Genomic DNA, 19,313 nt, shown 5'->3' with positions numbered 1-19,313 from the left:
GTGGGGTGCAAAACCCTCATTTGTGGGTAAGGAAAGGAAACTCTTGAAAGAACTCCAGCAGCTAAAGAATTATCTTTCCTTGCTTCTGTCTAGCCATATTTGAATTTTGTTTCAGTTTGATTATTCAGGTCAGATCAGATTTAGGTCAGTTGCGATGGATTTTTTCCAAATCCAGTTCCCTCAATTCCTACTGTAAACTCTTACCAGATGACACGATGCGAAGCTGGAACAGACTTGAGCTTTGTGATGACCAAATAAAATCTCAGTGGGAACCACTTCCACGTTCCTAAGATCAGTTTCTCATGTAATAAATTCTGCATCCAAAATTATATCAAATACTTTTCTGACAAGAGTTTGGTTTTTTTTTTCCTAGCAGACAAATCCCAGCAGAGCTATTTATAAGATGCCTCTCTCTTGTGTTTGCTCTCACATGCCTGTTATTCAGACCTACAGTGAAGAACAAATACATTTAAAAACTTCTCAGTGTCCTTGCCAGTGCTCTTGGACCCACCTTGTTTTGTCTCGTCTGAAATCCTCCAGTACATTTCTTTGATAATTCTTCCGTCAGTAAGAGTTGTGGTAGGAAATCACCATTAAAGACTTCTCCCCAAAGGAACAATCCGGATTTATTTGGTGACGCCTTCTCTTTGCAGACCGTTTCATGGCCTTGTTCTGCCTGACCCTCTGCTGGCTGTGAGGGATGGAGAGGAGTCATTCAAGTGAATGCCGTGCTCATGCCAACTGCCACGCTATAGGATAAAATGTGCAAAATCTTGTACAACAGAGATAACCGAGAGGGTGAGCACCTGGGTGTGCACGGTGGTGTCCTTGGGCTTGCAAGGAGGAGGCCAGGCCGTTTGTGAGAGTTCAAACAAATTCTCTCACAGGAAAAGTTGCTTTAGTTGTTTTTTTTATTAATATTAAATTTACAACTGTGTACTTCCACCTTTGTTAAAACCGAACAAAAAAACATCCAGAACTTCTCCCTAGACCAACCTACAGTTTCTTCTCCTGCTACAGCCTTTTCATTCATTTCCTGGTATGTTCAAGGGAAGTCTTGACACCAGACTTCCCTGAGGTGCCTACTGGCACACGTTTCGCAACGTGTCAATCTCTTCTGCATTAAGTCAGGCAGATAAGACCCGTGCCTTTGGTTCTGGCAAGGCCTGGCGTACCTAGGTCACACGAGTACGGCAGGTTCTTCCCTGTATGTCTCCTCCCTGGCTGCAAAAGCCAAGTTAAATCGTCATCTACCATTCGTCTGCTTGATTAGATGTGTGCCGTGCGTACCTCAAAATGCGTGATGCTTTAAAGCTAGATTTGCTATTTAAATAAGAGGTTTGCCTTAATTGGCTGTTATAAATTACAAGCAAGAGGGAATGATTTATTGCTTATAATTAGAAATGAGTTACGAAGGGGAATGTTGGTAATCATAAAATAAAGCTTGGAATACATTGATTTCCAGATGGCTGGCAGTGAAACTGCTCTTTAATGTAGAATAGACCAGACACAAGGAAAAAAAAATCTGTCATCCATCTTTATTCCTTGATGGATTACTTGGATGAATCTATAGTTACCTGCATTTTGAAATATTAGTCTTGGCTGCATAATCTGATGAGAGAAACTTAATTTGCACAGTGGTATATGCTATCAGAGGCAGTGGAAGTGGTGAGTTAGTGTTATGCCTAGCATGATTTTTGTCCTTGTAATGTCACCAAGGAAGATCTAATGATAAATCTGGCAGCACCTTTGGGTATAACAGTCTCAGCGGATTGTTCTCAGAGGCTGCAGGTTACCAAGATGTTTTCCTTTTCATCTTTTGCCTCATTAGCAGTTTTTATGAGGTTGAGATTGATCAAAACACCTGTCCAAAAGCAAATATTTGTAATCCTCCCTTTGTGAGTCTAGCAAATACATTTGTATCAGAAATAAAGACGGCAGTGCTACTGCTGAGATCTTTTCAGTAATACGTTTCTGTTGAGATGATGTGTTTGTTTGACTTTTTGAATTTCATTTCTGCTACTATAGTCCCAGGCATGATTTAAAAATGATTTATGCTTGCCTTATCTGCTAATAATAGTGCTTTCTGCTATAATAGATGCATTCTGCACTGTTACCATTTGAAAGACCATGCTACGAGATAGTTGGACGTATTTGGATTGTCACCACATGAGTTGTCTCACGCTTGTGTCTTAAAAGTGACATTGTCATTAGACTTGCTTATCTGAAACCATCATGATTAATCATTTACCTTCATTAAAATGCTTCACAGCTTCCTTATTTTAAATAGTTTTTCCCAGCAAGGTGCAAATATGCCTCGCTGCCATCATTTCGTCTGGAAAAATTTGCCTGGTGAAAGGAATAGCATGTTTTCAACTAATATTTTCCTGACCTGTGGAGAGATGAGCTCATCAGTATCTTTATTGACAAGCCCAGGAAGAAGGTGTGTCAACCAGAAATATTAGATCAGTCAGCCTTTCTTGTCCTGGAGCAATTGTAATTTCCCATGGTCTGCAGCAATTTCCTTTAGAATCTGATATGTGCAGAGATTGTTTTGGATCTGCTGCTGTAGTATAATTTCATTTGGTCCCAATAAGGTGGCCTTAGATTTCATTCTTTTCATTTTTGCTGTTGAAAATCTTCTGTTTTAGTGGAAAGAATAACAAGTTGCCATTTTACAGACCTAAATGAGGAATGAGTGCTACAGCTATGCAGAAGAATATTGCCCACTCCGAGCTGGGTTAGTAACAGCAGGTGTTGGTAACCTCCGCTCCTCTTAGAAAAGTCTGAAATGGATGTTCAGTTCACTATACTTGTGAACAAAGTACAAAATTTTTCTTGAAAACAAAGTTCTTGCTTTTCAAGAGAGATCCAGGAGTGTATTGGGGAATGGTGTAGGTGCTTATTTCTTTGCTGATAACTGTTTCCTGTAGCCAGTGATAGGGGTTCTTATTTTTTTGCCGGTTTACTCCTACGAGTTGTTGGTCCCTAGGTACTTAAGCCTGGGTATTTGCTAGAAGAGGCCGATCTCATTAGCGCTGAGGATGTTCTCGGTGCCGCGTTGTCTGATGCCGCGCTGATGAAAGCGTCGCTCCTCTGATCCAGCATTAAAGAGGACTGAGTAGGAATCAAAAGTGGGAACAATTTCTCATTTCGCTCTGGTTTTTGTTGTCACTTTAGCTTTGCTTTTTTCCCTCCTTAAAATAGCTCTTTCTGTGGCGTTGCATGCTCAGAAATAGCAGGAACACGTTGGCTACCTTGGTGTAGGTGATGGAGTTCTTGCAGGCGTTGGGCTCAGGCAGTGCTCAGCACACCCGGATCTTGCTGCCAGGTGCCTGGCTGTGTCTGGTAGGGTTCTTACCCTGCCTCATTCCCCGTCAGCCTCTTGGTATGGCTGGCAGTGCTGGGTTAGCCAGCTCCAAACGAGCTTAGTGTGCGTGAGCCGAGGTCATTGCAGTGAGGACGTGCCCTAGGTTGGCGTCTCTTGGTCATTAGCTGAGGTCTCCACGGCCCTATCACTAGAAAGAGTGATTCAGAGAAGCTCCCTGAGGCCTTCGTGCTGCTGGTGAGCTGGGTTGGGCTAAGGGCTGGTCAGCCTGGCTTCCAGAAAGCCAAAAATAACTCTCTGCCTCACGTTCAGGCACACATGGTGTCAAGGTGTGAGCATCAGAGCTGTCATGTTTTTCTGTAAAGCTGACATTTCTGTGGCTGTATCTGAACTTCTTGTGTGTCACGGTGCGCCCTTACACCCCAGTCCCTGTTCTGAAGGCATCAGGCAGACGTTTGTCAGTGTGACAACCAGCCATGGCCTTGCCCACGTGCCTTGGTTTCCCTCCCAGGGGAAGGGAATGGCTCCTGTCAGCACCCAGCCAGGACTGGGTGCAGGGGACGGTGGGCCTGCAGCTCTATATGCAAACTCTGAAGTGCTGTGGGATCGGTGTTGTGATTCCAGTCTGCGTTTTGTCTTCTGGAAAAGAGCCGTGGACCCTGCCCAGGAGGGTCTCTCTTCCCTCTGGTGCTGATGGTAGAACGATGGGTCCGTATCTCCTGCTGCTGCTGTGTTTCCAATAAGAGCATTAAAGCCTCGCAGGGAGGTAATTCCCAGCTTTCCGGTAAGGATAACATTGACAGTACCTAATTAAAGGGCACTTTTAGCCGGGATAAACATTTATATTAATTTCCTTCTCACGCAGATGTCTGGTAAACTGACTTCCTGAGGCAAAACCATCTGGCCTCAGGTGGGAGGAGTATCTCAACCAGCACGAAGAACCTGACCGGTCTCCCGATGAATCGTTTCTAAATAGCTTTTTCTGTCACTGAAGTGGCATACGTATGAAATGCCTGTGGTATGGTTATATAGGTTTTATACGCATTTGTCTTAGATGACCTGCATAATTATACCACAGGCTTGTGGCTCCGGCCCCACTGTATCTCTGCTTGCCATCGTATATCCTGGGTTTGTCTGCGTATAAAATTAGTATGTGTGGTAAGCAGCAATAAGATGTTCCCTACTTGGATGGACTAAATTAAAATTCAGTAAGAAACAGAGCTTTAGGTGAGTTTCCAAATTACTTTCAGGATTTCACTGAGGAGATTGTTACAGTATCATAAACCTTTTCAGTGGGCACACAGCCTGATGCGAGTTAGCTGCTTTTATTGCCTCGTAGTATTCCTTCTGTGTTGTGTTCTGTGCTGTGTAATCCTTTGTTATTAAATAATAAGCAAAATAAAAACAGTTGTTTGTCACAGCCAGCTTGTTTTTCAGAGAATTTGTTCACTTTGAAAGTTCAGTCTGTGTGATCTTCAGTCCTGTCAGAAGCTATTATACCGAATCTTCTTTTAAATTGTTAAGCTGGAGGACAAACCTAGATGTTATCGTGCACATCTCAACTGAGAGCGAAGCGCAAGAGGAGCAGATTCGGCGGGGAGCAGCCTCTGATGCCATGTACCGTGCCACTAGTTTTTGTCGGGAACATGTCAAGATTATATGCTTCCAGTGTTAAGTGTGTTGGCTGACATGAGCGTTTGTAGATCTGCATAATTTTCGAAGCAGTTTGAAATGTGGATATAACACTTAGGGCTGTGTGAAATCTTTTTTTTCCCTCTTTTTACAGATTGTATTGCTGTTCAGAAAGTTGCTTGTTTTGTTACTCCCTCCCACAGTGTACTGTATTAAATTGCAGAGTTCATAATGAAAGTGCCCCAAACTAGAAATTGGCATCACTAGTGAGCAATAACGGAAACATTTGGGAAGGCCAGGAGCACCACTGCTCTCTAGTCACAACATTACATTTTAAATCATGGCATCGTAGAATCTTTTAGGTTGGAAAAGACCTCTAAGATCATCAAGTCCAACCGTTAACCTGGCACTGCCAAGTCTACCGCTATTAAACCATGTCACTAAGAAAACAGAGGCTGTGGTTGCTTTAGCATATATGGGGTTGTATCTCAGTGCAGGATAGGATGCTTATTTATGGGACTTGGCAACCCTGAATTCAAAGTGAACTTAAATGGACAAAATTTTTCACAGATAAAGTATATGTGCACATGTATACCTTGAAAGCATTTTATAGATGAGATTAAGTAATGCCCATTAAAAGTTGGGTAAGATACTTCAGTTACCTGGTTTTTCAGGCTGCTTTTTTGGTCATTAATACTCAGACCTGTCTCAACCTCGAAAGCAGTCGCGCTTCTCCGTGAGGACATCCTGCACTTCTTTCCAGCCTGTGTGGTGCAGCCAGACAGCAGAAGGATCCTGTATCTGTAGCCATGGCAGCCAGTAATTTATTGCTCCATATGGCTGGTGTGGCAGCAGCTGCTCTGGTTTAAGGAGGTCAAGGCATCGGGGCATTTAAGAAACAAAACAAAACCCAAGCCCCCCTATAAAACCTTCCTGAATGGTTTTGTACAGTAATAGTAGGCTTCTCCATAGACCTGAGGGAGCCAAGGGAGAGAAATCAACATTTTATTTTAATCTAATTGCATTGAAAGGCATTATTTTAGATGGAAAACAAGTTTTTCTCTCTCTGTGATGGTTTTACCTTTTTTCAAGGCTCAGCCCACATGGCGAGTTGCCACAGCTCTCCGAGGGGGGAGTCCGGCCCCGTGCTTTTGGTCACATTAGATGTTATGCTGAGGGAGAAACTGAATTACCCAAATCGGATGACAGCGCTATATTTCTAGTAATGAAGTGAAGAAGTACGCTTTGTGAGCAATTATCACGGAGCAGAAATACACCTTTAATTTCAGAATGGGTGTGAGAGTCACTCGCTGCTGAAAAATGGTGTGGAAGGGCTCCTGGATTTAGCATTAGTTTGCAAATAGGCCTTTCATAAGCATGAATCTTTTTATTTTCATTCAGTGACCGTTTTAATTAAAATTAAACTGGAATGTTTACTTTCTGCTTCCTATAGCTGTGATGGTTTTCTTCACTGTGTGAGCACATGCATAATTTGCTCTAAAAGAAGTGTCAGCAGTTTCTGATTACCTTGTGAGTCTTACTCAACAGCTTGATTTTAATTGGGGGGAAGGAAAGATTTCAGAGTGCTCTAGGGAGGTCTGAAGTCTTCTGGTAGCATGAAGCAATAGTTGCTATCTTTGGTACAATGTTAATTATAATAATCACTACTAGTGGTTTAAAATAAAGGTCCTTCATTGCTTACCCCTGTTGTTTTTTTTCCAGTTATGGCAATGAAATACAACCTGGTTGATAATTAGCATCCTTCAGCTACTTAACCTTTTGACACCGCTGCATTTATATGTTTGTAAGCATCTAAACAGGGTGAATTTTGGAAAGCAGTGATTGACAGGTAGTCTCGACTTTTGGGAAAATTGTACAGTTCACGTTAGAAAAAGAAAGGAGGAGGCCAGGTGCTTAGGAAGATGCTTGTCTGTACCTTCAAATGCATTCTTTCTAAGCCCAGAAGTCTGCCAGGAATTGTAAGTAATAGATAATTTATGTGGGTCAAGAGTATCTCTTTCTTGAAGTTTTTGATAATCATGAAATATGACAAGAAGTATCCGTAGCAGAATAATTTGTTCTGGATCGTGCAGTAGTACAGCTCCTGAAGCGTTCCTGTGCAATCTTTTCATTTAGATCTATTGTAAGGAGTCACCTTGGGCTGCTTTGGTTGCTGAAATGCCTTTCGGGTCTTGTGAAGCATTCCAGAGATGACCATTTTCTGACCATCTTTGGAGCTTAGCCAGTGCCTTGTATTTTAATACTGCCTTCTTTATCAGAGATAATGATCTAAAGTCTGCCCTGCTCATTCTCCGGGGTTTTGTTTCCTCCTGCTGATCATTTGAAATAAATAAGTAGGAAAACAACCAGTATCTGCGTGTTAACAGGAAGGAATGACTAATAGAAAAATGAGAAGAAAGATACTGCTTATCATAAAAGACTATATCTCTAGAGACATAAATTGGTATTCATTAAGTTGTTTGCGGAGACTTAGTTGAAAGACAAACCTGAGGAGCTGTCTGAGCAGTGTTTCTGTAGAAAACAAGTCATCCTTTTCATGACTGGGTATGTCTCGATGAGGAGGAGCGACCAGAAAGCAACAGTAAATGATGGATTGAGAACAGCCTTCATAGCAGTAAGGAGACAACCAGCTGTGAAATGCTTTTCAGAAAAGAACAATATTTAACACTTAGCTGTAGAGTAATGCAGATCCATCTTTTCTCCCCAGATATGCAGGTCTTTTTGTATCTGATGCAGGGTTTTTTTAATGTTTATGTTCAATTTCTGTCACTTCTCATTCAAGGTATGCAGAGTCCCCTTGTTCTTGATAATGGTTTCTGTAGCTAGAGGTTAAAATTCAGTCTGAGATAATTACGGTATCCTTGTGTATGTAATCTTACTGGTATCCTGCATATGTCATCAAATAAAGGGAAGTAGAGCAATGCTGGGCAATTCAGAAAGTGGCTTATTTTTGTCATGTCTGCATTGTTCCAAAAACTCTGTTGTTGTGCCCAAAAGCATGACCTGTCCCCCTGGGTCCATCCACAGCGCTTTCTGGCAGGCAGCCTGCAGGTGCAGGTTTTGCTCTGCTCCAAAGTGCTGTGGCCTCACGTTCAGACAGCAGCAGAGGGATGAAGCATTGCTGTTATTGGTCTTCTCTTCCTCACTGCTTCCTTGAGTCTTTTGACTTTTGTAGTATGTGATAAAGCCGTCTCTTTCACAGATCTTTGGGATGAGCTGGAGCTGCAGTCTGAGATGAAGCTTTGCTACTGAGCTTGTTGATTGGCATTTTTTCATATTATCCTGAATCGGGGCAGATGCTTAGAAGGGAATGTGTGTATTAATTATTGTGGAGTATGTATGTGGCTATCCACTGTTAACTTTGTTTTATATCTTAAAAGAAGTAATTGCGCAGCATAACGCTAGCAAAGTGCTTTCATTGTTTGGATAGTGAATAGTGTGTGTCAAACTCTTGTGTGTGGTGTTCACCATTTCTTCTTTCCTTTATTTTCCAGATTAAGACCTTTGATTTCTACACAGCTAGCTAAAAAGGCTGCCACCGAAGAGGTATGTAAAGCTCAGCACTTCTTGTAGTGCCATGGTTAGAGTCCGGAAATTCCAACAAGCATTTCTCAGCCTGGCTCAGGTTATGCGGTAGATATGGGCAAAAAGAAAGGAGAATCTTGTCTCAGTGATCAGAGCAGGAGCTAGTTAATGCAAACATTGCAAAGCTGAGGTTACCTGCCTTCTAACCAAGATGTGCCCTTACGTATCCATCAGTAACCTTAACCTCATAATCCCTGGTTAGACAGGAAAAAGAGAAAACTCCCTGCAAGCATCTAAAAGGGCACATTTGAACAAGTGGGTAGGAGCAGTAGGAGAGGGCAGAGCTTGTGCCTCTTTCAGCACTTGGACTGTACCCCCAGAGAAGGGGGACAAGGCAAAGTGCTGCTTCTGTGGAGCTGGTGGGGACCCAAGGAAAGAGTTGAGGTCCTGGGGTCTGCCTCAGGAGACTGGTGAGGAATCACGAAGTGACAGCTTACCCAATAGAGCATGACTTACTCTGTTTGTTTTGTTTACTTTGGAAATAATGACATTTCCATAGAAAACTTAGTGCTAGTAACTGGCCACCATCAGAAATTTTCCCTGGGTGGCTTTGTGTATGTGTATGTTGGGATGAAGGGGTCATGATTGTTATCAGTTGCAGCAATAACAGCTTTCCTCTGCTATTGTACTGTACGAAACAAACACCTGCGTTTTACAGATGACAAAAGAACTGCCTACCATGTATCTAACAATCCTGTTCCTAATACACCAAAGGAAAGCATTCCCCATGTGTGTGTGACACTGGTGCCCTTTTGAAAGTGTGCTAGTTAACTTTGATAGTCTACTGTGCTTTCACAATGCCTATGTGAAAGATGTATGCCTATGGAAGGGTACATGCCAAACAGACGTCCAGGTTGTCTGGAAGAATCCAGGAAGTTCTATTTAAAGGTGTTGTTGGAGTGCCTTATTTTTAAAATAACTAAAACCCATTGATTTTCAGAAACAGTTTGATATCCTGCCTAGGGAAATATATTTTCACTTATGCTACGCTCATTAGAAAACCCTGCACATTTTTAGAACTATAGCAGTCTGGAAGTGGACATGATAATTAGAAGAAGGTCACATTTTAATTAGCATGGTGCAATTTAAAAAAATAATGACTCAGTTGTAGCTCTTTTATATTCAGCCACTTTTTCAGAGCAGATGGATACTTTAAGCATAAAAATTTATATACATTATGATGCTGATTCCTCTCAAACGGTTGTGTCTATTTCTACTTACTCCTGAAGTGTAGATGGACTCCATTTGATCACTCTACGGGCAAAAACAGTGGTAGGAAATATGAAATAAACTGGAGGGAAGTTCCTCTAAACAAGATGATTAATATGAGCATTAAAAGATCACGAAAACCTGTCTTTGAGTGATCTGAATGCCTAAATACTTGATTTTCTGTTAAAATTAATGGGTGTCTTGTGCCCTATTAATGAGCTATTGGAGCAGACCCTTAGGTGACTTTGAAAATCTCAGGCAGATTCCTTAGGTTGACTGGCATGGTATGTGACAAGCTTAGGAGCAGCTTTGATGTTTGAATAATTAGCCCATCAGCTTCCTGGTACCAGGACTTTCTGTTACGGTGTATCTCTAAAGCGCCTGGAACTGGAGGGATTCTGGGAGTTACTTCATCACAGGTAAATGCATTTATAAATAAATACTTCGATGCAAGTCAGACCTTAATGCCAACAGAATTGCAGCAGCACATTGTTGTGCGCTGTGATTTAACCCTGGAGCACTGTAGGACTTTTTGTGTACAAACCCCAAATATTCTAAGTACAGAACTGAGTGGAGAAGTGCCCCATTAAGAAGCTGGTGGAGCTGAAGCTCCTGTGATGTTCCTTCCCTGGATGAGACGGGGAGGCAGTGCCCCATGCTGAGCATAGCAGAGCATACCCCCACACTGCAGGAGCTGGAGCTGGAGCGCTGCCCCATTCCCAGATCAGTCTGTAGTGAACAGGACACACCATTACCTTCAGCTCCAAATTCACCTCTGCCTCCTTGCTCTGTTAACCTTCCTTGTCCTCCCTGCTTTGTCCTGCCTCACCTTAGAGCATCTGGGTAGGTGCAGCTGCGGGAATGGGCCCATCAGTGACCAGTTCCTAAATTAGAGCTTGGAGATCATTACTCAGATGAATCCCATAGGTAATGTTACAGGTGCTGGTATGTATTATCAACCTAGTGCTCTACCACAGCATTAAGTGCTGTCTAAATAGTGCTATTTATTCATCAGCTCATTGTGCCTTTTTTTTTTTCCTGATTTGAAGGGTACCTTTCTGCTGTCATTAAAGTGTCAATAATATTGTTACTGTGTAATAGGCCTGATATGAGTCAAACACAATGAGGAGAAGGTCGTAAGTTTTCCTGCAGAGCTCTGCTGACGAGCCTTCACTCCCAAATTTCTCCTTACCTTGTGCTTGCAAGAGGCTCCTGTACTGCTGTCGCTGTCTCTGGACACTTCAGTTGCCTGGCTCTGGAATATGTGAAAGCTGTGAATGTTTATACCTGATTTTGATTCAGGCAACATTTCACTGAGCAACTTGGATGTTCCCTGGAGTAGCTACGCCTGTAGCACTAGATGTGTGCTTCCAGCTTTCCTGTCCCATTTGGAAGCTGCTAACGTTACATACAAATACCAAACAAAGGAAGGGCTGCAATGCTGTCCTGTCTTCTTTTTTGCAGGTGACCTTACCAATTTCACAAGCAGAAGCTCCTGACTTATCAAAACCAGCAGGTGTGCTAGTGGAGAGTGGCCCAGTAGCTTATAACCCTGACGAAGAGGTGGAAGAGGAGGAAGCAGAAGAAGATGACGATCACTGCATGAGCGCATTGCAGTTAATGGGAGGAAATGGTAAGTTGGGATGTTGTCTAAAGCACAGCCTGTTATTTCTCTGCCTGTGCTGTGGGGTTCGTTGTTGCAGGGCTCGGGACAGACAGGGTTCCCCTGCTTGTCCCAGCTCGTCCCAAGCAGAGCACATTCCTGCAGAAAAGCCTGGAGTCACCCCCGTCGGAAACGTGACCTTCTTAGAGACTCTTCCAGAGAAAGCTCTGCATCTCAAGCTTTAGGCTAAGAAGGCTTCTCAAGAACAAACCAATGTTGTGCCTTCTTCAGAATTCTATTTGTTAAAGCGAATCTGAGGAATTAAGGGGTCAGCAACCCCTCAGTTAGCAGTGCTTGGGGCTCCTTGCCTCATGATTGTGCATGAACCCTGCAGACTTGGCTGTCCAGCTCAAAGCAAAGAGAATCGTCTCGCTCCGTTTCTGGGATAAGTGTTAGGAGGAAGGAGTTCTCCAAATACAAAAATGACATTGATAGTGTGTGGCATGCTGTATGGCACACAGATGTGTGCTAATTTCTTTGGGTTACCCAGCAAAGCCACTCATTTAATTAAGTTTCTCTGCTGGCAGGAAAAGTCAGTATCCTCCCATTGCGGTTTTTCGTAGCTGGACACATCCACATTTATCCTTTATTAAAAACTTCCCCTTGGAATTGAGGTTTGAAAATACACTAAAATATTTTTTTAAATAAGGACGGCTAATTATGGATTTTGGAAAAGCAAGATGAGAGTAAGTAAGGTTTATACTGAAATTTTATTTACTGCAAAAATCTTTCCAGAACTATTAATTTAGCTTTCATAGACCGTATGTATACATTTCATAAGAGTGTGTGTTGCTTTTAAATTGATTTCTCCACTGGAAAATAATTGCTGAATGTCAGGAAAAACAGTTTGTTGCCTGCATTTATTATTAGAATAACGTTCCCAAGAAAAGGCACCCATGTGGGGGAGGGTGGGTCCATGTTTATTAATAAATCCCCCACAAAAATAGAATAAAGGTCACTGAGCTTTTTTTCTTTGTAAATGTTACTATTTTTAAACCATTCTGAGAACATTCCACTACTCCCTGTCTGGTCTGGACAACAGCTGAAAAATCAGAGTTTAAAAAAAAATAAAAAGAAAAGGAGTATTCCCAGAATTCAAATGCAGGTGTGCAGAGCTGTTCAGCAGAACAAATAACTCCTTTCTAACTGCTTTCTTCATGGTTTTTAGACCTGTCTGCCTGGAATAAGTGCAGGAATTACAAATGGTGAACTTCACCCATCCTACACAAATTATTATAGATTACACTTAATTCTGCTTCAGAGCATTTGCTTGACTTTGGATGAAATGTTGCACTGTATTAAATTTGGAATATAAAGGTTAACTTTACTGAATGCTCATATGTAATAGTTATCCTTCGGTTTGACTTTGCAACAGAAAATGTTCACTGTTTCACTTTTTTCAGGAAGCATGTAGGAGAGAAATCAGTTCATTAGAAACACAAACATGCCTTCTGACACACAAAACACGCAGTCTTTGCAATCAGCATTGTTTTAGAAAACAGAACTGGATTGAAAAAATGGGCAAAAATTTAAGTTGTTCCTGTAGGAGTAAGTAAATGTGGGAGATCTGAGTCAGATCTATCGGTCACGATTCATTGCAAGACTTGTTTTGTTGTTGATGGGAACTCTGAGCTATCTCTGAACCCTTGCAGTTTCAGCTTATAAATCTATGAATAATATAAACAAGCCAGCTCTTTAACTGGTGTCTATGTCTAGTGAGAATCACGCCTACTTGTAAATGTATGCTGCTGCTTCTCAGCTGCCATGTTCCAAATTACTTCTGACAATCAGGCTTGATCACCTTAACCTCTAAACTCTAAATTAAACCAGGTATTTCACATATCCATGTGCCAAATATCCCTAAATGAGTGCCTAGTGACAAGTGAGAAGAAATATTTACACGTACATATTTACAAATAATTTTATTTCGTGGAGGAAGAATTGGAAGAACTTTTTCTTTAGCCCTCAGAAAATACATATTTTTTAAATGCTTGCTTAGGGCAAAACTTACCATCTAGTTGCACAGCAGGAAAACAACCTGAAAGTAGCAATACTTTTGTTGGATACTCCATCTACCTGGAATATTTGCATTTTTATATACCTTTGTCTTCTTGTGTTTCAGATTATGGCTGTGATATGGACGATGATGATGGCTATTAGTTCTATTTGCTTCTAAAGGACATGGACCGTTTCTTGTTCCCAGCAAGTCTGCAATCTTCAAAATGCGTGAATGGTGAAAGAAGCTGTCTATGGTCAGCAAATGTTATCAAACAATCCTTACTTCAGTACAGTGAACTCCAGGTTGGCAATGACTCTGGTCAGTTTACATTGACCCACAACCCAGCAATAAGTTTGGGTTTGTACTTGAATTTTTTTTTTATTTTGGTAGATCATGGTTTGAGAATGAAATTCCTGGGAGTTGTGTTTCCAGAGAGCAAAAGAAAAAAGACAAAATAGACTGTATATGTAGCATGTGTGGCTGGAAGGAACACATCTCTTATTAATGTGACTTCGCTTTTACACATACCGTTGAAAGAGAGCACACAGAAGGGCAGATAGAAGGACAGGTAAAAACGAGAAGCCCACCTGTTGATTATTTGAGTACACTAGGATTAATTGTCTTACAATACTACAACCAAAAGAAAACATTTCCAACCTTTATTGTAAACTTGACCCTGTCATTGTATGCAAGCTGCCATACCCAAGCTTATCAAAAATTGATGACAAGTTATATATTATAGGGCAGTATCTGTTTCTCTGAAATGAAGATAATACTTCTTTATTTTAATCAATTCATAGATGTTCTAAAAGTTATGACAATAGAAGGTAATATTGGCAGTAAAGAGTTGTCTTACGCTGTGAGATGTTTATGTGGAAGGAGGGAAAAATCCTGGGTGAGGCAAGAATTGCATAGGGAAAGCAGAAGACAATGCTGGTGTCACGTACCTTTGCTCGGAGTCCCTAGGTACAGCCAGGTCTTGTGGCTGATGTTGCTGCAGGAGAGTAAGTCTCGCCGTCTCTGTAGAGCTGCTCCTGTCCAACTGAGTTGGAGCGCAGGTCTGCTCCCCAGAGCTGCGTGGCTCTAAAACCACTTGAAAGCAAGAGAAAGCTGAGCTTTTTAATAAATAAGCTAGCATCTGCTTTGGCTGAATTTAATTTAATGTAATTTATTTAACTTTCTATGGGTAAATTAAAGGTCACCATGCAGCAGTCTGACTTTCCCACCCTTGAACAGTCGCTGCTACATGGAGCTCCAGCTGCATGTGCCCCAAAATGTCAGCAGGTCCTTCTCATCCAGATAAAGCAGCCTTCACAATGCGGTAGGACAGGGGGTCAGGGATGGAGCCAGATCCCACCCTGTCGCCTCTGACCTGACACTGCCATGGCCCAAGGCTCTCAGCTCAGTGTGAGATGCATGGCACTCTGGGTCTTGGTCTTGATGACTGCAGCTGCAGAAGCAAAGATGTTTTCACCTCTCTTTTGTGTCGTGACAATCACAATTGTAGATTTCTCTTCTACCAGGGAAAGATGAATGTTTATCTTACCAACGTGTTTTCTGTTAAGCTGTCTTTCCTGGCCTGCTCATCCTTCCTATTCTTTTTGAGGAGCACTGATCATTAAAGCACCTCCCCTTCTCCTGCCATGGAGGGTGGCTGGTGGCTGGAGAAGAAGCTGCCTCGGGAAGCTGTCTGGCTCCTCCCAGTCAGAGTGACAGAGGAAAGGACCGATGGTGCTTGTACCTGCGGTCATCACCCACGAGGGGAAGGACCATATGGCCTTCCGTACCTCTTCTGTCCCTTTCAATAACATGCATAAGAGGGATCGTGTAAATAGAGCAAGAGCAAGTGCTTGTGTTAGGAACAGACTTGATTTTCTTTGGCTGGTAAATGTAGTTTGTTGAGTAGGTTGTATTTGCTAGATATTTCTGAGTAGTGAGCAGCAGTATTTCTGCAATGATTTCTCTTAACTGCAGAACTTGGTAACAAAAATGATGTAGTGAGGCTAATGGGAAGAAAAGCTCTTCTGAACCAGATATCAGTTACTGGGTTTGCAGCACTTCAGTGGGAAAGAAGAGATTCCATGTAATTCTTAGGGGAACAGCTGGCGTTTTCACCAAAAGCGATAGATTTTTTTCTGATACTTCATAAATGCTGCACAAAAAAGTACATTGAGGAGATAAACCTTTCTACCTCTCTTTTATCTATACCATAATTCAAAATCATGCTGTAAGCAGACAATAAAAAAAAAAAAAGTAGTTTGTTTTATCAAAGTTCATGGTCTGCAAGTCTTTGAGACAGCTGAGTCTGAGCATTTGGGTTTGAATTAATCTGCCAATAGCACTATTACAAATACCCATGCTCTCAGTATATTCTCAAAGCTGGGTTTTATTCCAAGGTACACATTATTCTCTATGCAGGAAATAAACATGCATAAATAAACATGCGTATGACTCATGTAGGTCGAGTGCTTTTCTCAAATGCATAATGCTGGTTCTTAAAGAAACTGCTAAGATGAGTTCTTTATTGCTAAGGGTCTTTCCTGCAGTTTTCTGTGTAGATTTTCATTGGTTTGTTCCCCCAAAAGAATACTAAACCTGCTGCCAATGTAGTGATATTATGTGTGAGAGCTGAGAGTCCACTCAGATAACTCCTGCTAGTAAATTTGAATTTCAGTAGCACATTGCATTGCTGAGAACATTGTTTCCTGCGCTGGGAGTAGAGGATGCTTCTCTATATAGGACAGGAAAAAAACTGCAGTTTTTGAATGCTCTCATATGATTTGATTAGAGAAGGCTATCACATAGTCTGCTAGAAGGGCACTTGGATAGCAAAAAAGGACCTGCAAATCCATAGCATCTCAATATTGCTGGTGAAGTTAATGGCATGGTTTCTGTACAGGAGTCCTAAAGGAAAAGCCATGGTATTGAGTAGGGAGACTTCACTTTGAGCATTTTAAGGCTTCTTAAACTATAGTGGTTATGTATATTTTTAATTTATTGGTGACTTACCGGGACTTTTATAATGTTCATTCCTTCTTGATTTAACTAAGCTCAGGAAATGTAAACAGATTAGAACATGCTAGTTTCTGTTTTTATAGCTAGTCATTAAAATGTAAAAAGATTAACACTGCATTAACTCTGTTTACTACTGTTGATGTATCTGGACAATTTTGTTGTATGTAAGTGAGCCTGTATTCTCTTGGAGTAATTTGGACCCTGCTTTTTTCAGGATTCTGATTATAATGAAGAGAGATTATAAGGCTTCCATATTTGTTGTTCCCTCGGTCTTTTTCCTTGAACCCATACAAGCTGTATATCATAGGTTTTCTTCCATAAAGCATGTCTCGTTGCGAGTCACTTTGCTTGACAAGCAAAACCCTCCAGCTGTTGCATCCAGCTTGTCTGCTGTGCAGCCTTTTAACAGTCTTTTATTGTGGGGATAAAAAAGAAAAGAAATAAAGAAAACTGTGGTGAGTGCATTTTCAGTGTCTTAATCATCCGTGACATTTCTTTAAAATCACTGTGTTCAGTACAGCAACTTTTAAATGGTGCCAGACAACCTTGTCTTGAGGGTTAAATGTGTTCGGCTAAAAAGTTCTTGCCGTCCTGATGGCTTGTTTGTATTCTTTGGATTGCATTGAAGCTCTAGTCGCAGATGTGTACAGTTAATGTAGAGTTTTGCCTAATAAATGTTCTGTTTCTTATTTTTGTGTTGAAACCTTGCATTTGATTCAGTTAGTGCCAAGGAAATTAAACCTGTTTGATGTAAGCATATGTATATTCCTTACACACCACACTATGAGCCATGTTAAGCTTTTTTTACTGTAATATATTTGCTGTAAATAAAAAGTAAAACCCTTGCAAAACCCATCTTTTATGATACTTTCCTTCTGATTTCTGATTCTTTTCTTCATTCTTATGAATGCTCATTTTTGATTGCTGCATGATTGGTTGATAGCGGACAAAATGCTTGCAATTCAGAGCTGTCTTTTGTCTCTAAAAGCAAAGACAAGTCTAATCAGGTAAGTGTTTTTTGCAAGATATGGTTCTGCTGATAAATGTAGATACTTTCTATAAACTGCGTAACATTGACGAGTTTTTACACCACGCTATATAATTAACTGACTGTGGGAAAAATAGGCAGTGTTTAATGGAACTGTTCCAGTGCTTGTTTCTGAAAGCAGTATCTTGATAAATAAGGTGTATGCTGACTTAAATATCTAGTTATTTTATCAACATCTGGTCACCACAATTTGGAGGCCAAAATCTGCATCTACCCTTTGTGCACTTTGGGTATATGCTTCTTTTATGTTTCCTGGTAGTGGAGCTTCCTGGATCCTCAGGACTGTTTACTGCAAATTTTTAGCATATTAGGGCAATTACCTGTAGTTTCAATACGACATTAAGCTTGTCTCATTCCAGCATTTTACTGGGTTCTCATCTAGGTACACCCTTGCTCTCGTTGACATCAGGATGATTTTATCTGTAGTTTCTTTTCAGCTGTTCCAACCCTTTCCACTGGTGGTTGGGAATTTCTCCGGTGATGTCCATCATTGATGTTCTCTCACTCATAACATCTAAGCTGTTAAAAAGTACTGACCACCCCGGCCTCATATTTTCTGCTCTTCCCAAGCAATACAGTTTGTTAGCTTTGTCCTGTATTTTTTGTCTTCCCTACAACACTGGGCCTTCATAAGCAAAACCATTCTGTCTTCCCAACTGCCTTCATCAAATATGCCTCCTTTAAGGGTCTGGAAGTAAAATAATATTAATAAAGCTGAAATCTTGCAAAGCTTCACATTAGCTTCGTTTGTCACCAGTAAATCATAGCACACTCATTCTTAGGTTCACATATTGTAACACAGAAGACGCTGTTGTAATTTTCTACTCCAGTCACATGTATAAGAAGAGTTATAGCATATTATTTGGTAATTTTTTTGCTAGCCCTGATCCCTGACTGTGGTCTGGGTGAGTGGTTGTTTGTTTAGTGAGAAGGATGAAGTGCTTGAGAAATGAAACTGGAGGAAAACCCATGGCTTACAGCCTAACAAATTTACTTGGTGAGTTTCCTCATCCTAATTGTTTTACTCTTTTGGGACTCTTGTGCATTTTCATGGAAATGAGGGAGGTATATACATTTCATAAAAATGCAAACTGAGATTCCCATCCTGCCATGTGACTCTAGGAGCAAAGGATTTAATGACTTCTAGTCTGAATGTAATGTTTGTTATTGTATGAGCTGGCAGTAAGTGGCATTGTACTAGACACCAGGACGGCAGTCATTTTATTATCTGTCTCTATTGCAACAAGGATGCTTTCTTATTGCTCTTAGTGCTCCTAGTAAGGTTTCTCAATTCTTCAAACCAGAAAAATAGAGCAAATTAGAGGAATTTGAACAAAGCAATGAAAAGAAACGGCACCAACACTGCTCTTACCAGGTAATTTTTCTTCAGCGCTCTTCTGTGGGAATGGTAAAATGTATTTATACAGAGAGACTAAGAGGTGCTAAAGTCGCACCTTGGCAACAGCAGAGGTGAGATAGTGTTGGCCATTTTCCACACATGAAATGTCCATTTTCCCGACTCCTTTTTCATGGTATATCCTGCTCCATTTTAATAATGTACAGACCAGTGGGTCAGTCTGCTGGGGGATATTAAAAGTAGTAGGACACCTGGCCAGGTAAGGAAGACGAAGATGGCAAGGTGTCACTAAGGTGCAAAACTGAATATAAAAATATGAGAAAAATCAGTTAAGATTTCTTTGCAGTGAGGTGTTAGACTGTGCAACAGGCAGTAAGCATAGGAACAGACCAAGGCCAATTTCCACATCTCTGGAAACCAAACACATCTCACAGCTACACTAAAAACTGAAATCTT

The 19,313-nt window shown here is 41.1% G+C and overlaps 1 protein-coding gene across 2 annotated transcripts in view; it reads left to right on the top strand.

Moving 5' to 3' along the window:
- BRF1 (BRF1 general transcription factor IIIB subunit) overlaps nt 1-17,307 on the top strand; it is a 175,553-nt gene extending 158,246 nt beyond the window's left edge. For both annotated transcript variants that reach the window (XM_080593999.1, XM_080593997.1), the window contains exons 16-18: nt 8,476-8,527; nt 11,240-11,408; nt 13,561-17,307. In XM_080593999.1, the coding sequence (XP_080450125.1) occupies nt 8,476-8,527; nt 11,240-11,408; nt 13,561-13,598 (259 nt within the window). In that variant the 3' untranslated portion in view covers nt 13,599-17,307. The remainder of the gene's footprint in view (nt 1-8,475; nt 8,528-11,239; nt 11,409-13,560) is intronic.
- Nucleotides 17,308-19,313: the final 2,006 nt, after the last annotated feature.

The sequence above is a fragment of the Anser brachyrhynchus genome (assembly GCF_964034855.1).
Source record: "Anser brachyrhynchus genome assembly, chromosome: 5".
NCBI classification, from domain to species: Eukaryota; Metazoa; Chordata; class Aves; order Anseriformes; family Anatidae; genus Anser; species Anser brachyrhynchus.
This window is presented reverse-complemented; position numbering and strand designations above follow the sequence as displayed.